This window comes from Gorilla gorilla, chromosome 5 (assembly GCF_029281585.2).
Source record: "Gorilla gorilla gorilla isolate KB3781 chromosome 5, NHGRI_mGorGor1-v2.1_pri, whole genome shotgun sequence".
Lineage (NCBI taxonomy): Eukaryota > Metazoa > Chordata > Mammalia > Primates > Hominidae > Gorilla > Gorilla gorilla.
Genome location: NC_073229.2, coordinates 49,757,471 through 49,779,938, shown reverse-complemented (window position 1 = coordinate 49,779,938; position 22,468 = coordinate 49,757,471). Strand labels below are relative to the sequence as shown.

Genomic DNA, 22,468 nt, shown 5'->3' with positions numbered 1-22,468 from the left:
CAGCTCCCCTCCCTGGCTGGTTAATTACTGGCTCATTAAGCAGCGGCTGGAGACCTCCCTAATTATCTCCCCCAGCCCCCCTCTTCTGGTTTTAATTAAGTAGAACAGGGAGGGGAGTCATTAGAACAAGAAATATGAACTGAGCTGCCGGTGAACCCAGGCATTCCAGCGGCCTGAGTCCACATCGCTTAGATCCCTGATTCAGGACCCAGGTGACAGACGCCCCCAGCCGCCAACACAGCCCCACTCCTAGGCCGCGGAAGTCCAGCCAGGGGGCTTTCCCATATTTTTCAGATGGCCCGTCTCCTCCCCTCATCCCCTCTTCCCTCTCCCCTCCTCCACTCGGTCTCAGTTCCTCTGTTTCTATGTCTCTCTCTCCGCCCCCAGCTCCTCCCTGTTCCTCCTCTCTTCTCCCCTCCTCTTCCTCCCCGGCTCCCCTCCCCCAGCCTCCCTCCCTCGCTCCCCCCCCTTCTCCCTCCTCCCTCCTCCCTCTCTCTCACACACACCCCCGCTTGGGCCTCCTCTCTCTCTCCGGCTCCATTTTCTCCGCCGCCGGGGGCCGGGGTCTCCTGTGGGGGGCCCAGCCGGTATCCCAGGTTTCCCTTCAGTGCCGGGGTGAACCCCCGGGGGAGCCGGGAGCCGGGGGCAGACGGGCGGGGGTTGGGGCGGAGGGAGCAGCGGCCCCAGCGAGTTTGGGGGGAGAAGTAACCAGGCGGGGGGAGGGGCGGAGCAGGGAGGGGGCCTCACGGCCCCCCCCCAGCTATGGACGAACGGCTACTGGGGCCGCCCCCTCCAGGCGGGGGCCGGGGGGGCCTGGGATTGGTGAGTGGGGAGCCTGGGGGCCCTGGCGAGCCTCCCGGTGGCGGAGACCCCGGTGGGGGTAGCGGGGGGGTCCCGGGAGGCCGAGGGAAGCAAGACATCGGGGACATTCTGCAGCAGATAATGACCATCACCGACCAGAGCCTGGACGAGGCCCAGGCCAAGTGAGTGCCCCCACCCCGGGACCCCACACAGATCCAGCAAACCCCGTTCACATGTTCTGAATCTTCTGGGAGCCCCCCCAACTCCAGGGCCCTCTCCAGGATCCAACAGCTCTCTTCTCTCCTTATTCCTGGGAGCCCATAGAAAAGTGATCCCTCTCAAACCTCCCTTCACCCCCAGGCCCCGAAACCTTCACAGAGGGAACCCCCGGTGGCCCGGCTCCCCACTCCTAACCTTTTGCCGACCCCTGCAGTCTCCTGGAACAGCCCCATCCCCGGGAGCCCCCTCTGGCTCCCAGACTAAGAAACTGTTCTTGGGCTACGTTATCTTCTCCCCTAACTCTCCACCCAGCCGCCTCATTCTCTCCAGATGTGGAGACCTCCACACCCTCTCCAGAGCCCCTAAAGCTCCTCTCCACTGCTCAGCCAGACACTAGGTGCATCAAAGCCTCCCACCTGCTCAGCCCCAGGACCCCTTCACACACCCTACACTGATCTCCCCAGTTAGCTCGGCACCCCCAGCCCCACTCTGCCACCTCAAACTCTGACTCTTCTCAACCCCAGCCTCTGTCTCTCTCCCTCTGAAACCTACCAAGTCACTTTCCTTTCTCCATCCACTCCCAGATTCCTCCTCCTACCTTTCTAGACCATCTCCCAAAGCCCGCAGCCTTTAACCTGCTGCCTGCATCTTCCCTGTGTCTCCCTGAAGCTGAGGAGCTTCCCCATGCTCTGGGAGCTGATCTTTTCCCAAGAACTCCTCATTCCACCCCCAACTCATTCCACCCCCAATCCGCTTCCTCCCTCCGCAGATTGACCCTCCTCCCTCCTTGTTCTCAGGCCCCCTGCTCTGTTTCTCTAGCTCCTCAACTTTTCTCTTTCCCCACTCCCACTCCTCCCAAGGAAACACGCCCTAAACTGCCACCGAATGAAGCCTGCTCTCTTTAGCGTCCTGTGTGAAATCAAGGAGAAAACCGGTATGTGGGCCCCCCCCGGATTGCTCAACTCTGGGAACAGAACCCTGTTCATTGTAGGGCTAGAGTGTGACAACTTGGGGCCCTGAGGAAAGGAGTCAGGGGGACTGGGGAAGGAACCAAAGCCTGGGAACTTGGCTCTCCAGGAATCACCAGGAGGACTGAGCACTGGGTATCAGGGTCTCTGGGTCCCTAAGTCCACTCGCCTGCATGCTAGGCCTCAGCATTCGGAGCTCCCAGGAGGAGGAGCCGGTGGACCCACAGCTGATGCGCTTGGACAACATGCTTCTGGCAGAGGGTGTGGCTGGGCCCGAGAAAGGGGGCGGCTCAGCAGCAGCAGCTGCAGCCGCTGCAGCCTCTGGTGGTGGCGTGTCCCCTGACAACTCCATCGAACACTCGGACTATCGCAGCAAACTTGCCCAGATCCGTCACATATACCACTCGGAGCTGGAGAAGTATGAGCAGGTAAGGAGAGGAGGCTTGGGTGGGTGGAGGGAAGGGCTCTTGCAGGGGAATCCCATGGTCAAAGGGCTCCTCCTCACCAGCCCACTGGCCCCCACTACAGGCATGTAATGAGTTCACGACCCATGTCATGAACCTGCTGAGGGAGCAGAGCCGCACCAGGCCCGTGGCCCCCAAAGAGATGGAACGCATGGTGAGCATCATCCATCGAAAGTTCAGCGCCATCCAGATGCAGCTGAAGCAGAGCACCTGCGAGGCTGTGATGATCCTGCGCTCCCGTTTCCTGGATGCCAGGTGGGCCCAGGGACCCCAGGCTGGCCCCCAGCACTGGGCTCCTTCCCATTCCTCTCCAAGACCCTGAGCTGCCATGCTGCACAACATGGTACTCCATGACAATGGTGACTCTGGGGTCATGCCATGTGACAGCCCTGCCAGGACATCAACATCCTCTTCACCGCTCTTCTCCCTCCTCTGTAGACGAAAGCGCCGTAACTTCAGCAAACAGGCCACTGAGGTCCTAAATGAGTATTTCTACTCCCACCTGAGTAACCCATATCCTAGTGAGGAGGCCAAGGAGGAGCTTGCCAAGAAGTGTGGCATCACCGTGTCTCAGGTATTATGGAGGTTGCAGGAGGAGTTGTCAGACAAAGTGCACACATCTCAGCTAGGTGCAGTGGTGTGTTCCTGTAATCCCAGCTACTAGGGAGGCTGAAGTGGGAGGATCACTTGAGTTGGAGACCAGCCTGGGCAACAGCATAGTGAGACCAGGAAGCAAAAAAAAAAAATGCTGTCACTCACATCTTATTCAGTGAAGGACTTCAGAGGCAAATGTTTCTACCTGACCCTCCTTTCTGCCCCACAGGTCTCCAACTGGTTTGGCAACAAGAGGATTCGCTATAAGAAAAACATCGGAAAGTTCCAAGAGGAGGCAAACATCTATGCTGTCAAGACCGCCGTGTCAGTCACCCAGGGGGGCCACAGCCGCACCAGCTCTCCGACACCCCCTTCCTCTGCAGGTGGATCCCACTGTCACCCCGGCTGACTGTTTTGCACACTTCCTGCTTTTGTTCCCACTTCCTATCTAGGCAGGATCATAGCAGAGAGGGGGCCTTTTGGGGTGAGAGGGACCGAGCTGAGATAGGCTGAAGATGTCAGGGGACAGAGGCCATTCCAGTGATCTTAGTTCTGCCTTTCTTCCCACGGGTGGCCAAGGAACAGCCTGCTCTTTCTGTGTGTTGGAATGTTATTTTGTGGATAATTGGAGTATAGTAGCATGTCCCCACAAGAGTTGAGAGTTGTGGTTCATCCTCTACCATCACAGGCTCTATTACACTCTTCCCTATCTGCCCCCACAAGGCTCTGGCGGCTCTTTCAATCTCTCAGGATCTGGAGACATGTTTCTGGGGATGCCTGGGCTCAACGGAGATTCCTATTCTGCTTCCCAGGTCAGATGCCCATCTCCTCTCGAGTAGGGCTTTCCCCAACTCCATTTCCTCTACTTTAGGATACAAGACCTCTTTCCTCTGAGGCTTCTCTTCACTGTCATACCTTCCTCTGCTGCCTGCAGGTGGAATCACTCCGACACTCGATGGGGCCAGGGGGCTATGGGGATAACCTCGGGGGAGGCCAGATGTACAGCCCACGGGAAATGAGGGTGAGTGGATCCTGAAGCTCCTCTCTGTCCAGTTCTCACAGGACAGAGGGGCATTTTCCCTAGTAATGTTGTGCCCACACAGGGTTCCCAGGGCCTTCTCTGTTTTCTGTACTCTGTCTCTCCTTTCAGGCAAATGGCAGCTGGCAAGAGGCTGTGACCCCCTCTTCAGTGACATCCCCAACGGAGGGACCAGGGAGTGTTCACTCTGATACCTCCAACTGATCTTGCCCCTCAGGGTCACAGGGGTGGGGCTCTCACAAGGCGACTTGAAGAGGACGCAGGCTTCCAGAGGACAAACCCCAATACAGGAGAAGCACAAGACAGAGAAGGGCCAATGGGGTCATCCCCTCCCTAACGAGACTCTCTGTGCTGGGGGTGCTAATTACATGGCAGGAAGAATGGGGCCTCTAAGGGGAGTGTGGGGTCTGTCTCTCCCTTTTTTCCATCTTTTTCCTCTCTCGCTTTCTTTCTTACACAGAAACATACACATACCCAGAAACCTATTTCTCAGACCCCTTTTTCTCCTCTGTCTTTCTCTCTCCCTCTCCCACACCTCACACACACATACTCCCACTTGCAACTATTCTGTTTCTCTCCTGGGCTCCCCCACTTTCCCTTCCCCACCCCACTTGTATGCTCTGGAATCTGTGGAGACGCCAGCCCTGCCCAATCAGAGATGCCAAAAATGGGGACATGACTTCTGGACAGAGGACATGGGCCACGCCCCCATGCATCCCCACCCCCGCCCCTCCAGACGGCTTACTTACCTCATACGCAGCTCATCTTAAACCAATAGAATCGCTCGGTGGACGAGAGTGTCTGACTCAGATATCTACCTCGGAGGGAGTTTCTGCTACTTTAGGGAATTATTGACTGGGCTTTGGGGTTGAACTTTTTTTTTTTTTTAAAGAAAGAAAAAGAAACCCTGGGATCCATCTGTTTTTTTTTTGTTGTTGTTGTTTTTGTTGTTGTTGTTGGTGGTGGTGGTGGTGGTTCTTAATTTTTAATTTAGTTTGGGGAAGTAGCTTGTTTTTTTTTTTATAAATATGTTGATTTCTTGTCTTTTTTTTTTATTTCTTACTTTCCCATATTAGGGGTGATAGCCAAAGGGGTTCTGGTAAGAGAAAGGGGGACAAACAGAACTGGTAAAGAGGCCCCCCTGGCTCCAGGCCTGTCCATCAGGAAGTAAATTTTACAGGGCACCAAGCTTTGCCCCCTAAAATCCCTTAGGTGTTCTTTGTTCATGCAGGCAGGTTTCTGCCGCATTTGATGTGGAGGCAGTGAAGGGCTTGCCCTGCTGGCCTCTCATCCCCCTTCTTCCCACAACCCTTGGGCAGGGCTGGACTCAGTAATTTTGAGGAAATTGAAGATGCCATCTTCCCCTGTGAGTGACATGTCTTTAATTTTTTAAAAAACTACTATTTGAAAATTGGAGGGGGAAGAATGGGAAGGGAGTTATTGCCAAATATGTTAAATATGGGTTGGGGTGCTTGTATATGTATCTTCCTCAATTTCCCCATAAATGAGGTATCTTTTTGTCACACCAAAATCAAGGGGTAGGGAGAGGGAGGAGGTTGCAGAAAGCCAGATGTGGGGGAAAAGTAACATCAACACTGTCCCATCCTCAGCCCTGAACCCTACCATCTGATCCCCTCAGACATTCTCAGGATTTTACAAGACTGTCAAGAGTGGGAAACCCCTCCCATTAAAGATCCGGGCAGGACTGGGGACAGGTTGGAAGTGTGATGGGTGGGGGGTGGGAGGCATGGGCCGGGGGCAGTTCTCTCCTCACTTGTAAACTTGTGTAGTTTCACAGAAAAAAAACAAAATGCAGTTTTAAATAAAGAAATTTCTTTTTTCCCTGGGTTTAGTTGAGAATTTTTTTCAAAAAACATGAGAAACCCCAGAAAAAAAATGATTTTCTTTCACGAAGCTCCAAACAGGTTTCTCTCCTGTTCCCCAGCCTTGCCTTCATGATGCAGGCCCAATTGCACCCTTGCAGACAACAGTCTGGCCTGAACCCTATTGATGCAACTTTGCACAATCAAGATGGGGCTCCAGTGGGTCACCAGGCAGCCCTGATGGACTGATGGAATAAATAGGATCGGGGGCTCTGAGGGAATGAGACCCTAGAGGGTACGCTCCCCATCCCCCAGGGAAGTGACTGTACCCAGAGGCTGGTAGTGCCCAGGGGTGGGGTGATAATTATTTCTCTAGTGCCTGAAGGACTCTTGTCTCAAAGGCATGAATTCCTAGCATTCCCTGTGACAAGACGACTGAAAGATGGGGGCTGGAGAGAGGGTGCAGGCCCCACCTAGGGTGGAGGCCACAGCAGGGAGAGGGGCAGACAGAGCCAGGACCCTGGAAGGAAGCAGGATGGCAGCCGGAACAGCAGTTGGAGCCTGGGTGCTGGTCCTCAGTCTGTGGGGTGAGCCACTCCCCCAACCCCACTGACCCTCCCTGCAGAAAGCACTTTAACCCCACACCCCAATCGTCCTAGAACTTTTCCCAGAACCCGAGGAAGTGCCTTTCAAGGTCCCTCACCCACCCTGTCCAAATTTTGTTAGCCCTCATTCCCTTCCTGCCCCTCTACCATGGTGCTATCTCCCAGGGGCAGTAGTAGGTGCTCAAAACATCACAGCCCGGATTGGCGAGCCACTGGTGCTGAAGTGTAAGGGGGCCCCCAAGAAACCACCCCAGCGGCTGGAATGGAAACTGGTAAGCGGGGCTCCTGTTGCAGCCTCCCAACTTCCAGGGAGACCAGCAATGATTTGGATCCCCGTCACTCTGCCTCACAGTCCTTTCCCAAAGGCCTTGCACTGTTTAGGCCCTGCTTCTCTGCTTCTAGAACACAGGCCGGACAGAAGCTTGGAAGGTCCTGTCTCCCCAGGGAGGAGGCCCCTGGGACAGTGTGGCTCGTGTCCTTCCCAACGGCTCCCTCTTCCTTCCGGCTGTCGGGATCCAGGATGAGGGGATTTTCCGGTGCCAGGCAATGAACAGGAATGGAAAGGAGACCAAGTCCAACTACCGAGTCCGTGTCTACCGTAAGAATTCCAGGGTCTTCTCCAAGGCCTCCCTCTTACCTAAGAAAAAGCCTTCAACCCCAGCCTTGGCCCATGAGGGCCTCTGACTTCCACTGGCCTCATTTCCACACACAGAGTTTGAGAACCTTCACAATTACAGCCTCTGACTGGATTTTTCCTCCTTCAGAGATTCCTGGGAAGCCAGAAATTGTAGATTCTGCCTCTGAACTCACGGCTGGTGTTCCCAATAAGGTAGTGGAAGAAAGCAGGAGAAGTAGAAAACGGCCCTGTGAACAGGAGGCGAGTGTGTGTGGGTGTGGGTGTGTGGCATCTCTCATTTTCAAAGGATTCTGAGGTCACCACTCTTTCCCCAGGTGGGGACATGTGTGTCAGAGGGAAGCTACCCTGCAGGGACTCTTAGCTGGCACTTGGATGGGAAGCCCCTGGTGCCTAATGAGAAGGGTGAGTCCTAAGGTGCCCCCCAAGCTGCCTTCTCCCTGATCTCACTCCCTCACCCACCCTGGGATAATTTGTCTTATCCTCCCATCATAGGAGTATCTGTGAAGGAACAGACCAGGAGACACCCTGAGACAGGGCTCTTCACACTGCAGTCGGAGCTAATGGTGACCCCAGCCCGGGGAGGAGATCCCCATCCCACCTTCTCCTGTAGCTTCAGCCCAGGCCTTCCCCGACACCGGGCCTTGCGCACAGCCCCCATCCAGCCCCGTGTCTGGGGTGAGCATAGGTGGGGAGGGCCCCAAGCTCACATGAGCACGTTCTGGAAGTCTGACCCTTAGGGAAAGAGGGAGTCAAGCCCATGGCCACTGGGATCACTCACAAGTGTAACTCTCCACCTCAAAACCCTTCCAACTCCCAGAGCCTGTGCCTCTGGAGGAGGTCCAATTGGTGGTGGAGCCAGAAGGTGGAGCAGTAGCTCCTGGTGGAACCGTAACCCTGACCTGTGAAGTCCCTGCCCAGCCCTCTCCTCAAATCCACTGGATGAAGGATGTGAGTGACCTGGAGAGAGGGGCTGGGAGGTAGGGTGAACCATAACTAGCAACAGGGAGGGCAGAGGGCTAACGAGGGAAAAGCAGGCTAGGAGCTGAGGAGGAAGAGAGGGTATCTGAAGATATGGAGACAAAAAGACAAGGGTTTTGAAATAGTCTTCTCTCCCCTTCTCCCACCAGGGTGTGCCCTTGCCCCTTCCCCCCAGCCCTATGCTGATCCTCCCTGAGATAGGGCCTCAGGACCAGGGAACCTACAGCTGTGTGGCCACCCATCCCAGCCACGGGCCCCAGGAAAGCCGTGCTGTCAGCATCAGCATCATCGGTGAGACCTCTCCCCAAGCCCTACAGACCCTGGGACTAGGGTGCAGGACAGCACAGGCTCTAATTTCCTGCCCCATTCTGGCCTTATCCCTAACCGCCACCCCACCTCTCCCTCCATGCACCCACACCCAAGCCTCCCCTGCCCCACCCAAATTCTGCCAAGAGAGCAGCCAAGCCTCTCCCTTCTTCCCTCTGAGCTAAAAAAAGGGAAAGACGGCTGGGCGCGGTGGCTCACGCCTGTAATCCCAACACTTTGGGAGACTGAGGCGGGCAGATCACCTGAGGTAGGGAGTTCGAGACCAGCCTGACCAACATGGAGAAACCCCATTTCTACTAAAAATACAAAATTAGCGAGGCATGGTGGCGCATGCCTGTAATCCCAGCTACCTGGGAGGCCAGCTACTTGAGAGGCTGAGGCAGGAGAATTGCTTGAACCCAGGAGGCGTAGATTGCGGTGAGCCAAGATCGCACCATTGCATGCCAGCCCAGGCAACAAAAGTGAAACTCCATCTCAAAAAAAAAAGAAAGGGAAAGACTCCACTGGGGCTCCCACTAAATAACCCTCTCTCAACCTGAAGTCTTCCTTTCTGACTGGATCCAACTTTGTCTTCCAGAACCAGGCGAGGAGGGGCCAACTGCAGGTGAGGGGTTTGATAAAGTCAGGGAAGCAGAAGATAGCCCCCAACACATGTGACTGGGGGGATGGTCAACAAGAAAGGAATGGTGAGTGGTGGTGGCTGTGCTCTCAATTTTCCCTGTCTCCGTACAGGCTCTGTGGGAGGATCAGGGCTGGGAACTCTAGCCCTGGCCCTGGGGATCCTGGGAGGCCTGGGGACAGCCGCCCTGCTCATTGGGGTCATCTTGTGGCAAAGGCGGCAACGCCAAGGAGAGGAGAGGTGAGTGGAGAAAGCCAGACCCCTCAGACCTAGGGCTTCCAGGCAGCAAGCAAAGAGGGGTTGGGGGGTGGAACGACAACGTGCCGCATTCCCCCCAATCTTTCTCCTCAGGAAGGCCCCAGAAAACCAGGAGGAAGAGGAGGAGCGTGCAGAACTGAATCAGTCGGAGGAACCTCAGGCAGGCGAGAGTAGTACTGGAGGGCCTTGAGGGGCCCACAGACAGATCCCATCCATCAGCTCCCTTTTCTCTTTCCCTTGAACTGTTCTGGCCTCAGACCAACTCTCTCCTGTATAATCTCTCTCCTGTATAACCCCACCTTGCCAAGCTTTCTTCTACAACCAGAGCCCCCCACAATGATGATTAAACACCTGACACATCTTGCTCTTGTGTGTCTGTGTGTGTGTATGAGACACAACCTCACCCCTATACCCTTGAGGGCCCTGAAGGAAAGGGACTCACCCCCATACTTCACCATACTATACCAAACATCTACTCAAGTTGGGGAGAAGATGCTTCTGTCGGGGGTGGGGGCGAACTTGGGAAGAGATCCCATCAATATATTTCACCTTTTTTATTGAATTTGTATTAAAGGAGGTAGTGAGGGGGAGGAAGCACTTAAGAGTCAGAATCCATATTAGACTCTGGGGAGTGAAAAATTAAATTAAATCAGTAAGATGGGGAGTGGGGGAAGAGTCAGAGGGAACTTTGCCCACCTTTGAAGATCAAATCAAGAAATCAGGGAAAGCAAAGACTTAGGAGAGGAGAAAGACATTCTCTCAATCCATCCTCCTTCCCCAGGGCAGAGAATTAAACAATGTTACTGAGTGAGCCTCTGAGCAGAAGGCTCTCCCATCTATGCACAGACTTCACTCCTCCTCCCCAGGCCTTCCTGGAGAATGTCCAGGGCTGGCCTTAGCCAACAGAAATACAGGGGTCAAGGGGGTCCAGGAGTAAGGAAGGGTCAGCAGGGACCCTCAATACTGATTCTCCTCTGGCTGGAGGTGGGCAGGAAACAGACATAGCTCAAATACTGAGCAGCCAAAAAAAGAAGAAGATGGCGAGAAACAGGAAGAGGGAATCCTGCCAGCTGGAGGCCGGGTGACCCTGTCCCAGATCCACACCTGTGGGAGAGAGGAAAGCTGTGGAAGCATATGCTCCTAGGCTGCGAGGGGGCCTGAGGGGATTCACAGGGCTCCCTGATGGGAGCTGAGTGTGACTCTTACCTGTACCCCGGCGGAAAGGCTCATGGGCATTGAAGACGGTGGTGAAAAAGCCAAAGGGAAAAGCACCAACACCAAATGAGAAGTGGAAGCCCCCGGTATCACCAAATGGCTGGAATCCCTAGGGAGGCGGAAAAAGTCAGACGGGAAGCCGGCAAATCTGTCAAGGAAGGGACACAACTGGACAAGAAGACTCACCCCTCTGCTCTCTGGAGCTGGTCTCTGGCCCTGGGGGCGGGGTGGAGTTTTTAATCTGAGGAAGTGGAGAGAGAAAGTTAACAGGGAATTTTCTCCTTTCATCTTCCACACCGTTTTCCAAGGGCAGAAGCCTTCAATCTTCCCTAAGCAACACCTCCAGTCTCTCACCTGGGATCCTGGGGCTTCTGGCTCCCTCGCCCATAAAGCGGGACAACCTTCTCTCTGCTGATCCCAGCTTTACATACTGGACACTCTTGCCGTTCTGGCCGTGTCTCCAGCCACTGGGGAGAAAAAAAGTGGTTTCCAGTATACAAGAGGGTCTTACAGCTCCTCAGACCTCCCCATTTCCCTCTTCATCTCCTGAGTACGCACCTGATGAAGACATGGCCAACTGGATGGGGGAGAGAAAAAAAAAAAGGTCAAACTAGCTACAGAAAAGAGAGACACAGACCTTAGACTTCGCAGAATCCCATCTAACCCCTCTTCCCAAGCAACCTGCTGTTGCTTTTCAGATTTTCTGCAACCTCTACCATGCCAGCCAACTTAGCCTTCCTGCTTGTGTGATCTTCCAACACCTAAAGCTCTGTCCATCCTCAACACACTCAACCCTCTCCTTTCTCCTCTCCCCAATAAACACATACAAATTTTCGTGCCCTCTCTTTTCTGCCTGTCAAGTTAATTTCTAATTTCCTTCAGCCACCTCTTTCCGGGTCTCCTCTTTTCAACCCCAACCCCATCACTCCAAACCAAACCCCTTTACTAGCACATTCCCCCATTACTCACTTTCAAACTCAATAATGTCCCTATCTTTACGACCCTTTAACCTTTCAAGTCTGCCTCTCCACAGTGCCCTTATACCAGCCCCCTCCCAGATCTCATCTGAATGTGATCCATATTTCCTGGTTCTCCCCGACTCAATTGATGCGTGCCTCCCTTAACCTTTGTGTCTCACTTGTTTCCACCTGCACAGCTAAGACCCCTCACTTCTCTGGGGTAAGGTGGCTCGGGTCTCACATTGTCCTGCCACTCCCCGCCCCACCTTCTCTTCTCAGCACATCACATGCCTCCGCTCCTGGTTCCTAAGACCTTTCTTCCCACAGATCTCGACCGTTATACTCCCACCCACACATACCAGCAAAGTCTTATGTCTCCTGTCGGGCTTCACCTATGGGAACGTGCCCTCCGATTATCTGTATGACTGTATGATTATTCGCTCCTAGCCTCTCCAGTATATAAGCGAGACCCACCACCTCCCGTCCCCCTCCTCGATTCTCACCAGTACAGGTGGCCACACACACTGACCACAGCTTCCCGAGCAGTCTCCAAACATATATTACATTCGAAGGTCGCGCCCGCCCCGCCCCGCTCGCGATTTGGCCCTTCGGGGCCCCCGTCCTCCTCCTCCGCTGCTGCCATGGCCGGTTTTGTTTCGCCCCACGTACCCTTCAGTCCCCCCAAATACACATACACACGCCCCAACAAACCAGAAACCACCTCCTGCCCACGATCGTTGGGCAGCCTTCAAGGTTTCCTAATCACTATTGGTCTGAATGCCTGCCAGTCACAAAGAATTCAAAAGAAAGGATTGGCCCAAAGGGTAGGGGCGGGAAAAGGTTAGTGCAGTCCTGCCTTCGCACAATGGCTATTGGCTGATACGGTCTAAGTCAATGTGCAATGCCAAGGGATTGGTAATAACTCGCTACACCCTGTCGCCTGGCCAAGGAGGGCTTTATTCGTCTGAGTAGTTGTCAGTCATAACCAAAGCCATAAGCAATTTGCTCGGGACTACCTATAGGCCTCGCCCACTATAAGCCCCTTTCTTTCCTTCGCTTCCTCTTTTAGAGAATGTCCGGATTGCTATTGGACTTTGGAGCGTATGGCTCCAAATCAACTCATTGGCTAGAACTTGACGGAAAATGGTTGTTAGGTAAAACGCGCCTGCGCAGCACGCGGCGGGACGGGGGTGGGCCAATCCTGTGAGGGTTGAACCTTCTCTTGTTCCACCTCTTCACCCCTATCTTGTCGCCATGGTGACTGCTCTACAATTGGCGAGGCTTGCACTTCAAAGTCCTAGGCTCGCTTCATCCGGGTCCTTCAGCTGTGACTTTCTGCTGATTGGGCCTTTTCCTTTTCCCCTGATTGGCCGACATCGGGAAAGACGGCGAAGAGCTAGGAAAAGAGGGAAAACACTAGGGTCGCAGGGTTCAAAATGGCTCCAACCTCCTTTGGTGACGTAGAGAGCAGAACTTGGGTCTGCCCCTCCCTTTTAGTTAAGGGAGCAGAACTGGGATTAGCCCGACGTTTGGATAGTGCGAACATCGATCTGCGGCGCTGGTGTTAACCCAACTCATTCGGCTGGACGATTCAGCCCTCCCCATATTAGGTGATTTACAGAGCAAAACTGAACTAAAGGCCCACCCCTTTCTTAATGTTGTACACAGAGTAGAACAGGATTGACTTCAACTCCGTTTTAAACCTTCAGAGCAGGAAAGCTCTGGGCTCAACCCTTTTGTGAGTGGTGCAAAAGGGGCAAAGCCCGCCCCTTTTAAGGAGACCCGCGGAGGCTAGACCCGCCCTTTCCTCCTTATAATTTGCCCATCAGAAATAGGGTCTTCTTCCCGGGTTGGACCCCGGGGAGTTTGGGCTTTTCCTACAATCACTGACCCTCACTGTGACTAAAGGAGCAGAATTAGGTAACAGTCCTCCCACTACCAATCCTCTTCCCGAGGGCATGTACACTAATGCAGGGTAAAGGTGTGGCTAGAGGTGGGACCTTCATAAAAGATCCCATGTGACTCAAGAGTAAGGAAAGATGAGAAGTTAGCAGTTGCGTCAAGAAGGACTGGGGCAGATGAGGATTCAGGAAGCTTGAGGTTTAGGAAGGAAGATATTGAGAGGGAAAGGTGGAAATGAAGGAGAGTGAAGTGATGGAATGATCCTAGTAAAGGGATAATGGGAGTGGAGGAAGAGAAGAGGGGGTGGAAAACTAGATACATGGCTACCAAATTAAGGAGGCACCCGCATTCCAGAGGAATCGGCATTCTTCCTCACTTTTTATTTTTCTAGAAAGCACCCCTGAAGCCAAATTTCCATTGGAAGAAAAGATGTACCCATATTGTATGTTGTGAGAAAGGGTTGTCTCAGCTTGGGCAAGTAAGGAGACTGATAGGAAGGAAGTAGGAAAGAAAAGGTACAGAGGTAAAAGAGCTTGGAAAAGGAAAGGGTCAGGGATAAGGCCAAAGAGATCTCTTCTCTTTAAAGGCCAGAGAAGGCAGGTGGAGGGGGGAGCTGGACTGCTGGGAGATAGTGAGGGACAAAGGGCAAAGGAAACCAGACCAGAGGACTGGAGAGTGAGATGGAGTCCTGGAGAGAAAAAGAAGAGAGGTGAACTTAATGCTTGTCATATGGTAGGTAGATGCTTGATAAATGTTTAGAATTGAATGGGTACGGGAAAAGGGGTCCTTAAGAATAGTTGGGGGGAATAAGCAGCAGATAACCGGAGTTGAGAAAAAAAGAGACCAAGTAAAAGTGGCAGTTAAAAGAGAGCTGATGGAGAATAAAGGAAGGAATGTGCGGAAGGAGGAATACAGCACCAGGGGATCCAGAGCTGAAAGGGAGTTAGAGAAAAAAAAGATGCAGCTGGAGCCAGAGATGGGGGCAAAGACCGAGGGAGAGCCCTGGGGCGGGGCTCGCAAGAGGACACTGGTAGATGTGGGGAGGAGATGCCTGAGTTTCTGGGAGACGATTGGCAAAACAGGCTGCCCATCACCGCCCTCCACTTCCTGGCCGGCCCCGGAAACCAGCAGGCGTTGGGGAGGGGTGGCGGGGGAATAGCGGCAGCAGCAGCCCCAGCCCTCAGAGAGACAGCAGAAAGGGAGGGAGGGAGGGAGGGTGCTGGGGGGACAGCCCCCCACCATTCCTACCGCTATGGGCCCAACCTCCCACTCCCACCTCCCCTCCATCGGCCGGGGCTAGGACACCCCCAAATCCCGTCGCCCCCTTGGCACCGACACCCCGACAGAGACAGAGACACAGCCATCCGCCACCACCGCTGCCGCAGCCTGGCTGGGGAGGGGGCCAGCCCCCCAGGCCCCCTACCCCTCTGAGGTGTGGGCGGGAAAGGGATGGGAGGAGGAGGGAAGAGGGTGCTGAAAGCGACTAGGATGAGGGGAAGGGGAGAGATTGGGTCTGGGAGGGCCGACTGGGGGAGAGGGTTGCTGGGGAAAGGAGAGGGGCCGACTGGGAAGAGGGTTGCTGGGGATAGGAGAGGGGACCTGAGAGGGAGGAAGGATGGAAGAGACCCGGGAGGGAGGAGAAATGGAAACCCTTGTGAATTTGGGACTGGGAGTGTGCACAGGGAATCCTGGAAAGGGAATTCCCTACACCTTCCCCAATTCCTTTTCTTGCCCTTTGACCCCACATGACTCTTGAAGTGTCATGAGGGGAGAAGGCCAGCAGAATTTGCCTCTTAGGAATACCCTTAGGTGCCTCTGTTTCCATCTAGGCACAGGACCTCTTGTTTCTCAGTGGCCTTCCACACTGCTAGACCCTTACTGACACACAAATGCCTTATGGGAGCCATGTTTTCTACATTGAGTCTGTGTGCCTTTGACATGTTTAATGGCTTGTGTGCAACTAGGTTGTCCCAATGCTATCCGTAGGCTGTGTAGAAATGGTGTGTTATTTTCTATCAGAATTGCCCATTCTCCATTCTTGTGTCCATGTCTCACATCCAGTTTTGACATGTTTAAGTACCGCATGTGTGTGAGTTTTCATATATTGCACCTGTTCTATAGTTTCATGTTACTTGCACGTTTTATGTTTTGGCATGTTTATTTCAGCATGTGAAGGTTATATACCTTATTTTGCTTTGGCTGACATGTCCGTGGTCCTACCATTTGCAGTAGTCTTCATGTGTGGGATCCCATGGCTTGGCTGAATACCCCACATTCTCATGTCTGACTGAATTGGCCTGTTTGCTGTGTTTTCCCAGTCACAGTTCACAGAACACATGTGTATGCGCCTTTGCACGATACACTGATGTAACAGGACCATAGAATGTGTGTTATAAATTTGTCATCAGTATATTTTGTGAGCCGTATGCTCATTAAATTTGGCCCTCCATTGCATTTCTAAATCCTTGGACTTTTGTTCTCCAAAGAGGGTCACTTAATATCAAGTGTTAAGAGAAGAAGGTAACTGGGTCTCCAGGTCTGCAAAGAACCATCCCTGCATGCCTTACCTTGGTGACCTCCCTGGCCCATACCTCTCTACACAAACATTATCTTTCCAGTGGCTGTGTACAGTCTGTGTCCATGAGCTCAATGCATGTCACAGGGTCAACCCTGCTGTGAACCCCATTGTTGGTATTTATTTATGGACATTATCCTCCATTCTTTGCACTCTTGGCACACATTTGATGAGAGCAGCATCTTTCCCTGTGGCATCTTGATCCCATTCGGTACATTTCTCTTGTGAGATGACCTCTTCCTGATTATTGTTACTCTGCCTTCATTATGGCTATGTATTGCATGTATCTATTCAGAGTCGGTTACCATTAGGCTTGGTGTGTTCATTACTTTCTCAGTGACTTCTTTTAGTAGTCACTTCTACTCAAGAGGATAACTATCTAATTTGTGATCAGAACTGCCATCTCTGTCATTAACTGTGGCTCTATGGGTGGGTATACAGCCTTAGAATCTGTTCAGCAAGTGTTTATTGAGCACCTACTCCATCTCCTATTGTCCTGGCACTGGAGATAAGACAGAGTCCCTGTCCTTAAGCTGCTTACAGCCTAAGGAGGGAAACAAAAACGCCAGTCAACACATAGTGTGTTGTCAAGATCAGTGGTTCTTAAATTCAGGCGCACATCAGACTCACCAGAGGGCTTGTTGAAATACAGATTGCTAGCCAGCCACGATGGCTCACACCTGTAATCCCAACAGTTTGGAAGCCTGAAGCAGGAGGATCGCGTGAGTCCAGGAGTTCAAAACCAGCCTGAGTGACAGAGTGAGAAAAAGAAAAATAGATTGCTGGACCTAATGCCCAGAATTTCTGATTCAGTAGATCTGGGGTGAAGTCTAATAATTTGCATTTCTATACTTCGAGACCCGCTGATCAAGATAAAAGTGTAAGGAAAGCACAGGCCTGGAGGGGTTCAGGCAGCCCTCCAAAAGGTGACACTGAGCTGTGTGAGGCAGGAGAAGAGACGGGCATTCCAGCCAAAGGGAACAGCATGTTCAAGGTGGGGAAGCATGAAAGATCATGGTGTCTGAGGAACTGAAGTGAATCAGTTTGACTGGAACAAGAAGAGTTTTGTGAGGATGTGGTCGAAGATGTAAGCAGAAGTCAACTTGTCAAGAAGAGCCTTTAGGCAAGACAGGGAAATGCTCTGTGTTTCAGAAAAATTTGTGCTAACAGAAAAATCTCTGTGGTTGCTACGTGGAAGATGGATTGGAGGGAGTTGGGAGCCTACTCCACATAGTTCAGGGGAGAAATGATGCTGTTCTGAACTTGTAGGGGCAGTGGGATGGAGCAGCTCAGAAAGCCTACGGTATTCCATCTGGCAGGGTCTCCTGTTTCCTCTATTGCCTGTTACCTTCTCGCTTGGCAATAGGCTTACCTTTGAGCATAGCCCTTCCCGTCATGGGAAGACAGTGCCTGTGGCCTCAGTAGGAATGACAGGTATTTGCCTGAACACCCTTTTTGTGAATTGTTACCCTGCCCCCAACAGTGGGGCAGAGTGGAGGAAGGAGGAAGAACCTAGAACACAGGTTCTGTGTTCCTGCCTCTCTTCCTCTTGAGCCCTTTCCTCTCCCAGGGCAAGTGCTGTTAGGTCACCTTTACTCCATTCCCTCCTTTTTTCACTTGGTGAGGCCTCACACACTGTACCTGCCCACGCAAAGTGTCACTAGAAGGAAGGGAAAGGGTAGTAGGATTCATTTGCCTGTCTGGAGGTAGGATTGGTCTTTGTAGCTATTCCAGGTATGTCCATAAGTTTACCTAGGAATGGGGGAGCTGCCTGGGTGGAGAGGGATTTTTCTAGTTATGCATTTACATTCTTTTATCTGTCACTGGGTGTAATTATAAATTTGTGTCTATGTGTGAACATGTTAGTCTTTGTATGACTGTGTGTCTGTTGGCATTAGTGACATGAACTTTTAATCTTGCCATTTGGCCCTTGGGTATATGGCTGTGAGTGTTCTGTCACAATCACCATATATGCTGTGTGCTGTGTTCGTATATGTATATGCGATACATACCAGTGTCAGCGTAACGGAGTGGTTAGGAACACAGGTGGCTTAGATTTAACCTAGAAACTGCTGTTTAGGAGCTGTATGACCTCAGGTAAGTTATTTAGCCTCCCTGGGCCTATTTCCTATAAAATGTAAATAGTAATAGTACTTTCTAGACTATCATATGCATCATTTTAAGAGTTTAACTTAATGTATAGACCAGTACTGTTCTACAGAAATATAATGCAAGCCACAATGTAATTTTTTTATGGTAGCCACATTTTTACAAGGCAAAAAGAGTGAAATTAATTTTAGTAATATATTTTCTTGAATCTGATAACATCCAAAAGATTATAATTCCTTTTTTTTTTTTTTTGAAACGGAGTCTCACTCCGTTGCCCAGGCTGGAGTGCAGTGGCGTGATCTTGGCTCACTGCAACCTCCGCCTCCCGGATTCAAGCGATTCTCCTGCCTCAGCCTCCCGAGTAGCTGGGATTAAAGGCATGTGCCAACAGGCCCGGCTAATTTTTGTATTTTTAGTAGAGACAGGGTTTCACCATGTGGGTCAGACTGGTCCTGAACTCCTGACCTCGTGATCCGCCTACCTCGGCTTCCCAAAGTGCTGGGATTACAGGCGTGAGCCACTGCACCCGGCCCAAGATTATAATTTCAAAATGTAGTCAGCATAAAAGATTAATAATGGATATCTTACATTTTGTTTTTTATTCAGTCTTTGAAATCTGATGTGTATTTTACATTTCCAGCACATCTCAGTTCAGACTAGCTGCATTTCAAGTAGCTAGTATTAGCTGCATTCAAAGTAGCCACATGTAGGTGGTGACTACTTTCTCGGACAGCACAAGTATAGACCATTATAAGACCCTTACCAGCTACAAGTGTTAGCTATTATTCTTGCTGTCATTTATTATCAGGTATCTGTGAATTGTAGATGTCCGTGTCTTGTGTCTCTTGTCTGAATATATCCGGAGCCTTTGGGAAGAGTGGTGGGAGAGCAGTCCTGAGCTCTATCTCCACCACCCTCATCCTAGAGAGCCTTCCTGGGAAGGTTTCAATGAGACCCCTGCCCCAGTTTGTGTCTCAGGCCCTTGTCCTCATAGCACCAGCTCCCAACCCTGCCTTCTGTGCCTTGCCTACCCCACTCTCCTCCAGAAACCAGGCTGATTGTCCCTTGCCCCATCCCCTGCAGGTGGCCAGAATGGATTTGTGGCCAGGGGCATGGATGCTGCTGCTGCTGCTCTTCCTGCTGCTGCTCTTCCTGCTGCCCACCCTGTGGTTCTGCAGCCCCAGTGCCAAGTACTTCTTCAAGATGGCCTTCTACAATGGCTGGATCCTCTTCCTGGCTGTGCTCGCCATCCCTGTGTGTGCCGTGCGAGGACGCAACGTCGAGAACATGAAGTGAGGGGCAAGGGGTCTTGGGCAATGAGGGAACCTAAGGGTACAAAGTGAGTAGTGGATTGGGGGAAGGGGGCATGGTGTGTGTAGAAAAGACTGAGAGAGACCAGAGACAGGGAATGGGGAGAGGACTGCAAAGGTGATCAGAAAGACTGTACGGTGGGGGGAGCTGAGGCATGCAGATGGACATCAATGGATCCCACTGGGACCCCTTGCCATGACCCCACAGGATCTTGCGTCTAATGCTGCTCCACATCAAATACCTGTACGGGATCCGAGTGGAGGTGCGAGGGGCTCACCACTTCCCTCCCTCGCAGCCCTATGTTGTTGTCTCCAACCACCAGAGCTCTCTCGATCTGCTTGGTGAGACCCCACCACAGGGCACACCTCCCCCAGCCATGCCTCCCCTCCTGGAACCTTCCCTAGAATATCTTCTCCTAGAGATCCTCAATTCCCCTTCCTCTGGGACATTGCCCCCTTGCCTCTCACTCAGGCCTTCATTCCCTGGGTAGAACTGCCCTCATAAGCAGGGTACATATACTTTTGCTCACCCTTTCCTTCACTTGGGGCCCCCCCTCCCTGCCTAGTCTCCTTCACCTCCAGTCCCTCCCAGAGTGGGTGATGAGCTGGGTGAGGTGGTTTGCCTTCTGTGACACTCTGCCTCCACCCCGATCTTCACCCACTCCCACCCTGCCCAAGGGATGATGGAGGTACTGCCAGGCCGCTGTGTGCCCATTGCCAAGCGCGAGCTACTGTGGGCTGGCTCTGCCGGGCTGGCCTGCTGGCTGGCAGGAGTCATCTTCATCGACCGGAAGCGCACGGGGGATGCCATCAGTGTCATGTCTGAGGTCGCCCAGACCCTGCTCACCCAGGACGTGAGTCATCCTGGGGAAATGGGGGATTGGAGGGATACAGAGTAGAACAGTTGTAAATAAACTGATATGCAGGGCCAGTGGGCCTCAAAGGTCCCATTATAACATCACACCTACTCTGACTCCTCCATATGTATTTGTCTTCCTTGACCCTCTTTCTCCCCCAGGTGAGGGTCTGGGTGTTTCCTGAGGGAACGAGAAACCACAATGGCTCCATGCTGCCCTTCAAACGTGGCGCTTTCCATCTTGCAGTGCAGGCCCAGGTGACTACTGCTCTTCGTTCTGCTACTCAGCTGCCAACCCCCACCATTCCCTCATCTCTGGGCAGGGGCTTATTGTAGGAGTCTCTGAAGAGAGCTGTGGACTGACCTGCTTTACCCCTTCCCCAGGTTCCCATTGTCCCCATAGTCATGTCCTCCTACCAAGACTTCTACTGCAAGAAGGAGCGTCGCTTCACCTCGGGTGAGGGCTTTGAGCAGTTCTGGGGTAGGGTGTGTCCGGAGAGGCTGGGAGGACATCCCTGTGAGGCAGGGGGATCATTCAGTGTCAGAGCTATGAGATGTCTACACAGTCATCTAGTCTAACCCCACATCAGCCAATAAGTCTTTACTAAGCACCCACCATACCCTGCCAGATGGGTAGCACTTGGTCCCACCAAGAGAGGCTGTTACTAATCTTAACAGGAAAGATAAGGCCTTTGTGCACAAAGCTGTAATGAATAACACTCATTCAGCAGTAAATGCCAAACCCAGAGGAGGGGGGCTGGAGGGGTGCTGAGGAGATGTCTGAACTGGGGACTGGAGAAGGCTTTGTATAGAAGGGCCTCAGAAGTGGCAGCTGGCAAGCCCAGGGATGGTTGTCCAGGGTTGGGGGAAGAGAACTGAAAGGTTGAGGAAGAGTATCACTCGGAAGCTGGGCCCCACCTGTGGGCAAAGACCTGGGTGGACAGGCCATGATGGTGCTCCCCTTGCCCCAGGACAATGTCAGGTGCGGGTGCTGCCCCCAGTGCCCACGGAAGGGCTGACACCAGATGACGTCCCAGCTCTGGCTGACAGAGTCCGGCACTCCATGCTCACTGTTTTCCGGGAAATCTCCACTGATGGCCGGGGTGGTGGTGACTATCTGAAGAAGCCTGGGGGGGGTGGGTGAACTCTGGCTCTGAGCTCTCCTCCCATCTGTCCCCATCTTCCTCCCCACACCTACCCACCCAGTGGGCCCTGAAGCAGGGCCAAACCCTCTTCCTTGTCTCCCCTCTCCCCACTTATTCTCCTCTTTGGAATCTTCAACTTCTGAAGTGAATGTGGATACAGCGCCACTCCTGCCCCCTCTTGGCCCCATCCATGGACTCTTGCCTCGGTGCAGTCTCCACTCTTGACCCCCACCTCCTACTGTCTTGTCTGTGAGACAGTTGCCTCCCCCTCATCTCCAGTGACTCAGCCTACACAAGGGTGGGGAACATTCCATCCCCAGTGGAGTCTCTTCCTATGTGGTCTTCTCTACCCCTCTACCCCACATTGGCCAGTGGACTCATCCATTCTTTGGAACAAATCCCCCCGACTCCAAAGTCCATGGATTCAATGGACTCATCCATTTGTGAGGAGGACTTCTCGCCCTCTGGCTGGAAGCTGATACCTGAAGCACTCCCAGGCTCATCCTGGGAGCTTTCCTCAGCACCTTCGCCTTCCCTCCCAGTGTAGCCTCCTGTCAGTGGGGGCTGGACCCTTCTAATTCAGAGGTCTCATGCCTGCCGTTGCCCAGATGCCCAGGGTCGTGCACTCTCTGGGATACCAGTTCAGTCTCCACATTTCTGGTTTTCTGTCCCCATAGTACAGTTCTTCAGTGGACATGACCCCACCCAGCCCCCTGCAGCCCTGCTGCACCATCTCACCAGACACAAGGGGAAGAAGCAGACATCAGGTGCTGCACTCACTTCTGCCCCCTGGGGAGCTGGGGAAAGGAACGAACCCTGGCTGGAGGGGATAGGAGGGCTTTTAATTTATTTCTTTTTCTGTTGAGGCTTCCCCCTCTCTGAGCCAGTTTTCATTTCTTCCTGGTGGCATTAGCCACTCCCTGCCTTTCACTCCAGACCTGTTCCCACAACTGGGGAGGTAGGCTGGGAGCAAAAGGAGAGGGTGGGACCCAGTTTTGCGTGGTTGGTTTTTATTAATTATCTGGATAACAGCAAAAAACTGAAAATAAAGAGAGAGAGAGATCT

The 22,468-nt window shown here is 52.8% G+C and overlaps 4 protein-coding genes across 9 annotated transcripts; 3 read left to right on the top strand and 1 right to left on the bottom strand.

Annotated features, from left to right (window-relative positions):
* Window positions 1-474: 474 nt before the first annotated feature.
* Window positions 475-5,927, top strand: PBX2 (PBX homeobox 2). Of its 2 annotated transcripts, XM_019029173.4 has the most exons (9): window positions 475-983; window positions 1,881-1,954; window positions 2,169-2,416; window positions 2,517-2,707; window positions 2,891-3,026; window positions 3,276-3,429; window positions 3,770-3,858; window positions 3,981-4,067; window positions 4,197-5,927. In XM_019029173.4, the coding sequence occupies exons 1-9, from the start codon at window positions 763-765 to the stop codon at window positions 4,287-4,289; spliced, it is 1,293 nt and encodes a 430-aa protein (XP_018884718.2). In that variant the 5' UTR covers window positions 475-762; the 3' UTR covers window positions 4,290-5,927. The 2 variants fall into 2 exon arrangements, with proteins under 2 accessions (XP_018884718.2, XP_063563558.1); XM_063707488.1 differs by lacking the exon at window positions 4,197-5,927 and having other exon boundaries at window positions 3,735-3,858.
* A 100-nt stretch (window positions 5,928-6,027) lies between these two features.
* On the top strand, window positions 6,028-9,696 carry AGER (advanced glycosylation end-product specific receptor). Of its 4 annotated transcripts, none has more exons than XM_004043736.5 (11): window positions 6,028-6,495; window positions 6,679-6,785; window positions 6,916-7,111; window positions 7,278-7,342; window positions 7,465-7,552; window positions 7,643-7,825; window positions 7,968-8,098; window positions 8,278-8,419; window positions 9,033-9,059; window positions 9,188-9,314; window positions 9,426-9,696. In XM_004043736.5, the coding sequence occupies exons 1-11, from the start codon at window positions 6,351-6,353 to the stop codon at window positions 9,520-9,522; spliced, it is 1,308 nt and encodes a 435-aa protein (XP_004043784.2). In that variant the 5' UTR covers window positions 6,028-6,350; the 3' UTR covers window positions 9,523-9,696. The 4 variants fall into 4 exon arrangements, with proteins under 4 accessions (XP_004043784.2, XP_055246069.1, XP_055246071.1 ...); XM_055390094.2 differs by having other exon boundaries at window positions 7,278-7,390; XM_055390096.2 differs by lacking the exon at window positions 9,188-9,314 and having other exon boundaries at window positions 8,330-8,419; window positions 9,033-9,141.
* Window positions 9,697-9,871: 175 nt separating this feature from the next.
* RNF5 (ring finger protein 5) lies at window positions 9,872-12,261 on the bottom strand. Its single transcript, XM_004043754.4, has 6 exons — window positions 12,010-12,261; window positions 11,106-11,124; window positions 10,902-11,014; window positions 10,734-10,788; window positions 10,539-10,656; window positions 9,872-10,436 (listed from the first exon to the last, which is right to left on the bottom strand). Exons 1-6 carry the CDS (start codon window positions 12,147-12,149, stop codon window positions 10,339-10,341), a joined length of 543 nt encoding a protein of 180 aa, XP_004043802.1. The 5' UTR covers window positions 12,150-12,261; the 3' UTR covers window positions 9,872-10,338.
* Window positions 12,262-13,473: 1,212 nt separating this feature from the next.
* On the top strand, window positions 13,474-22,465 carry AGPAT1 (1-acylglycerol-3-phosphate O-acyltransferase 1). Of its 2 annotated transcripts, none has more exons than XM_004043748.5 (7): window positions 13,474-14,140; window positions 19,176-19,384; window positions 19,611-19,744; window positions 20,081-20,256; window positions 20,421-20,516; window positions 20,643-20,715; window positions 21,230-22,465. In XM_004043748.5, the coding sequence occupies exons 1-7, from the start codon at window positions 14,138-14,140 to the stop codon at window positions 21,400-21,402; spliced, it is 864 nt and encodes a 287-aa protein (XP_004043796.1). In that variant the 5' UTR covers window positions 13,474-14,137; the 3' UTR covers window positions 21,403-22,465. The 2 variants fall into 2 exon arrangements, with proteins under 2 accessions (XP_004043796.1, XP_004043795.1); XM_004043747.4 differs by lacking the exon at window positions 13,474-14,140 and adding an exon at window positions 14,709-14,840.
* Window positions 22,466-22,468: the final 3 nt, after the last annotated feature.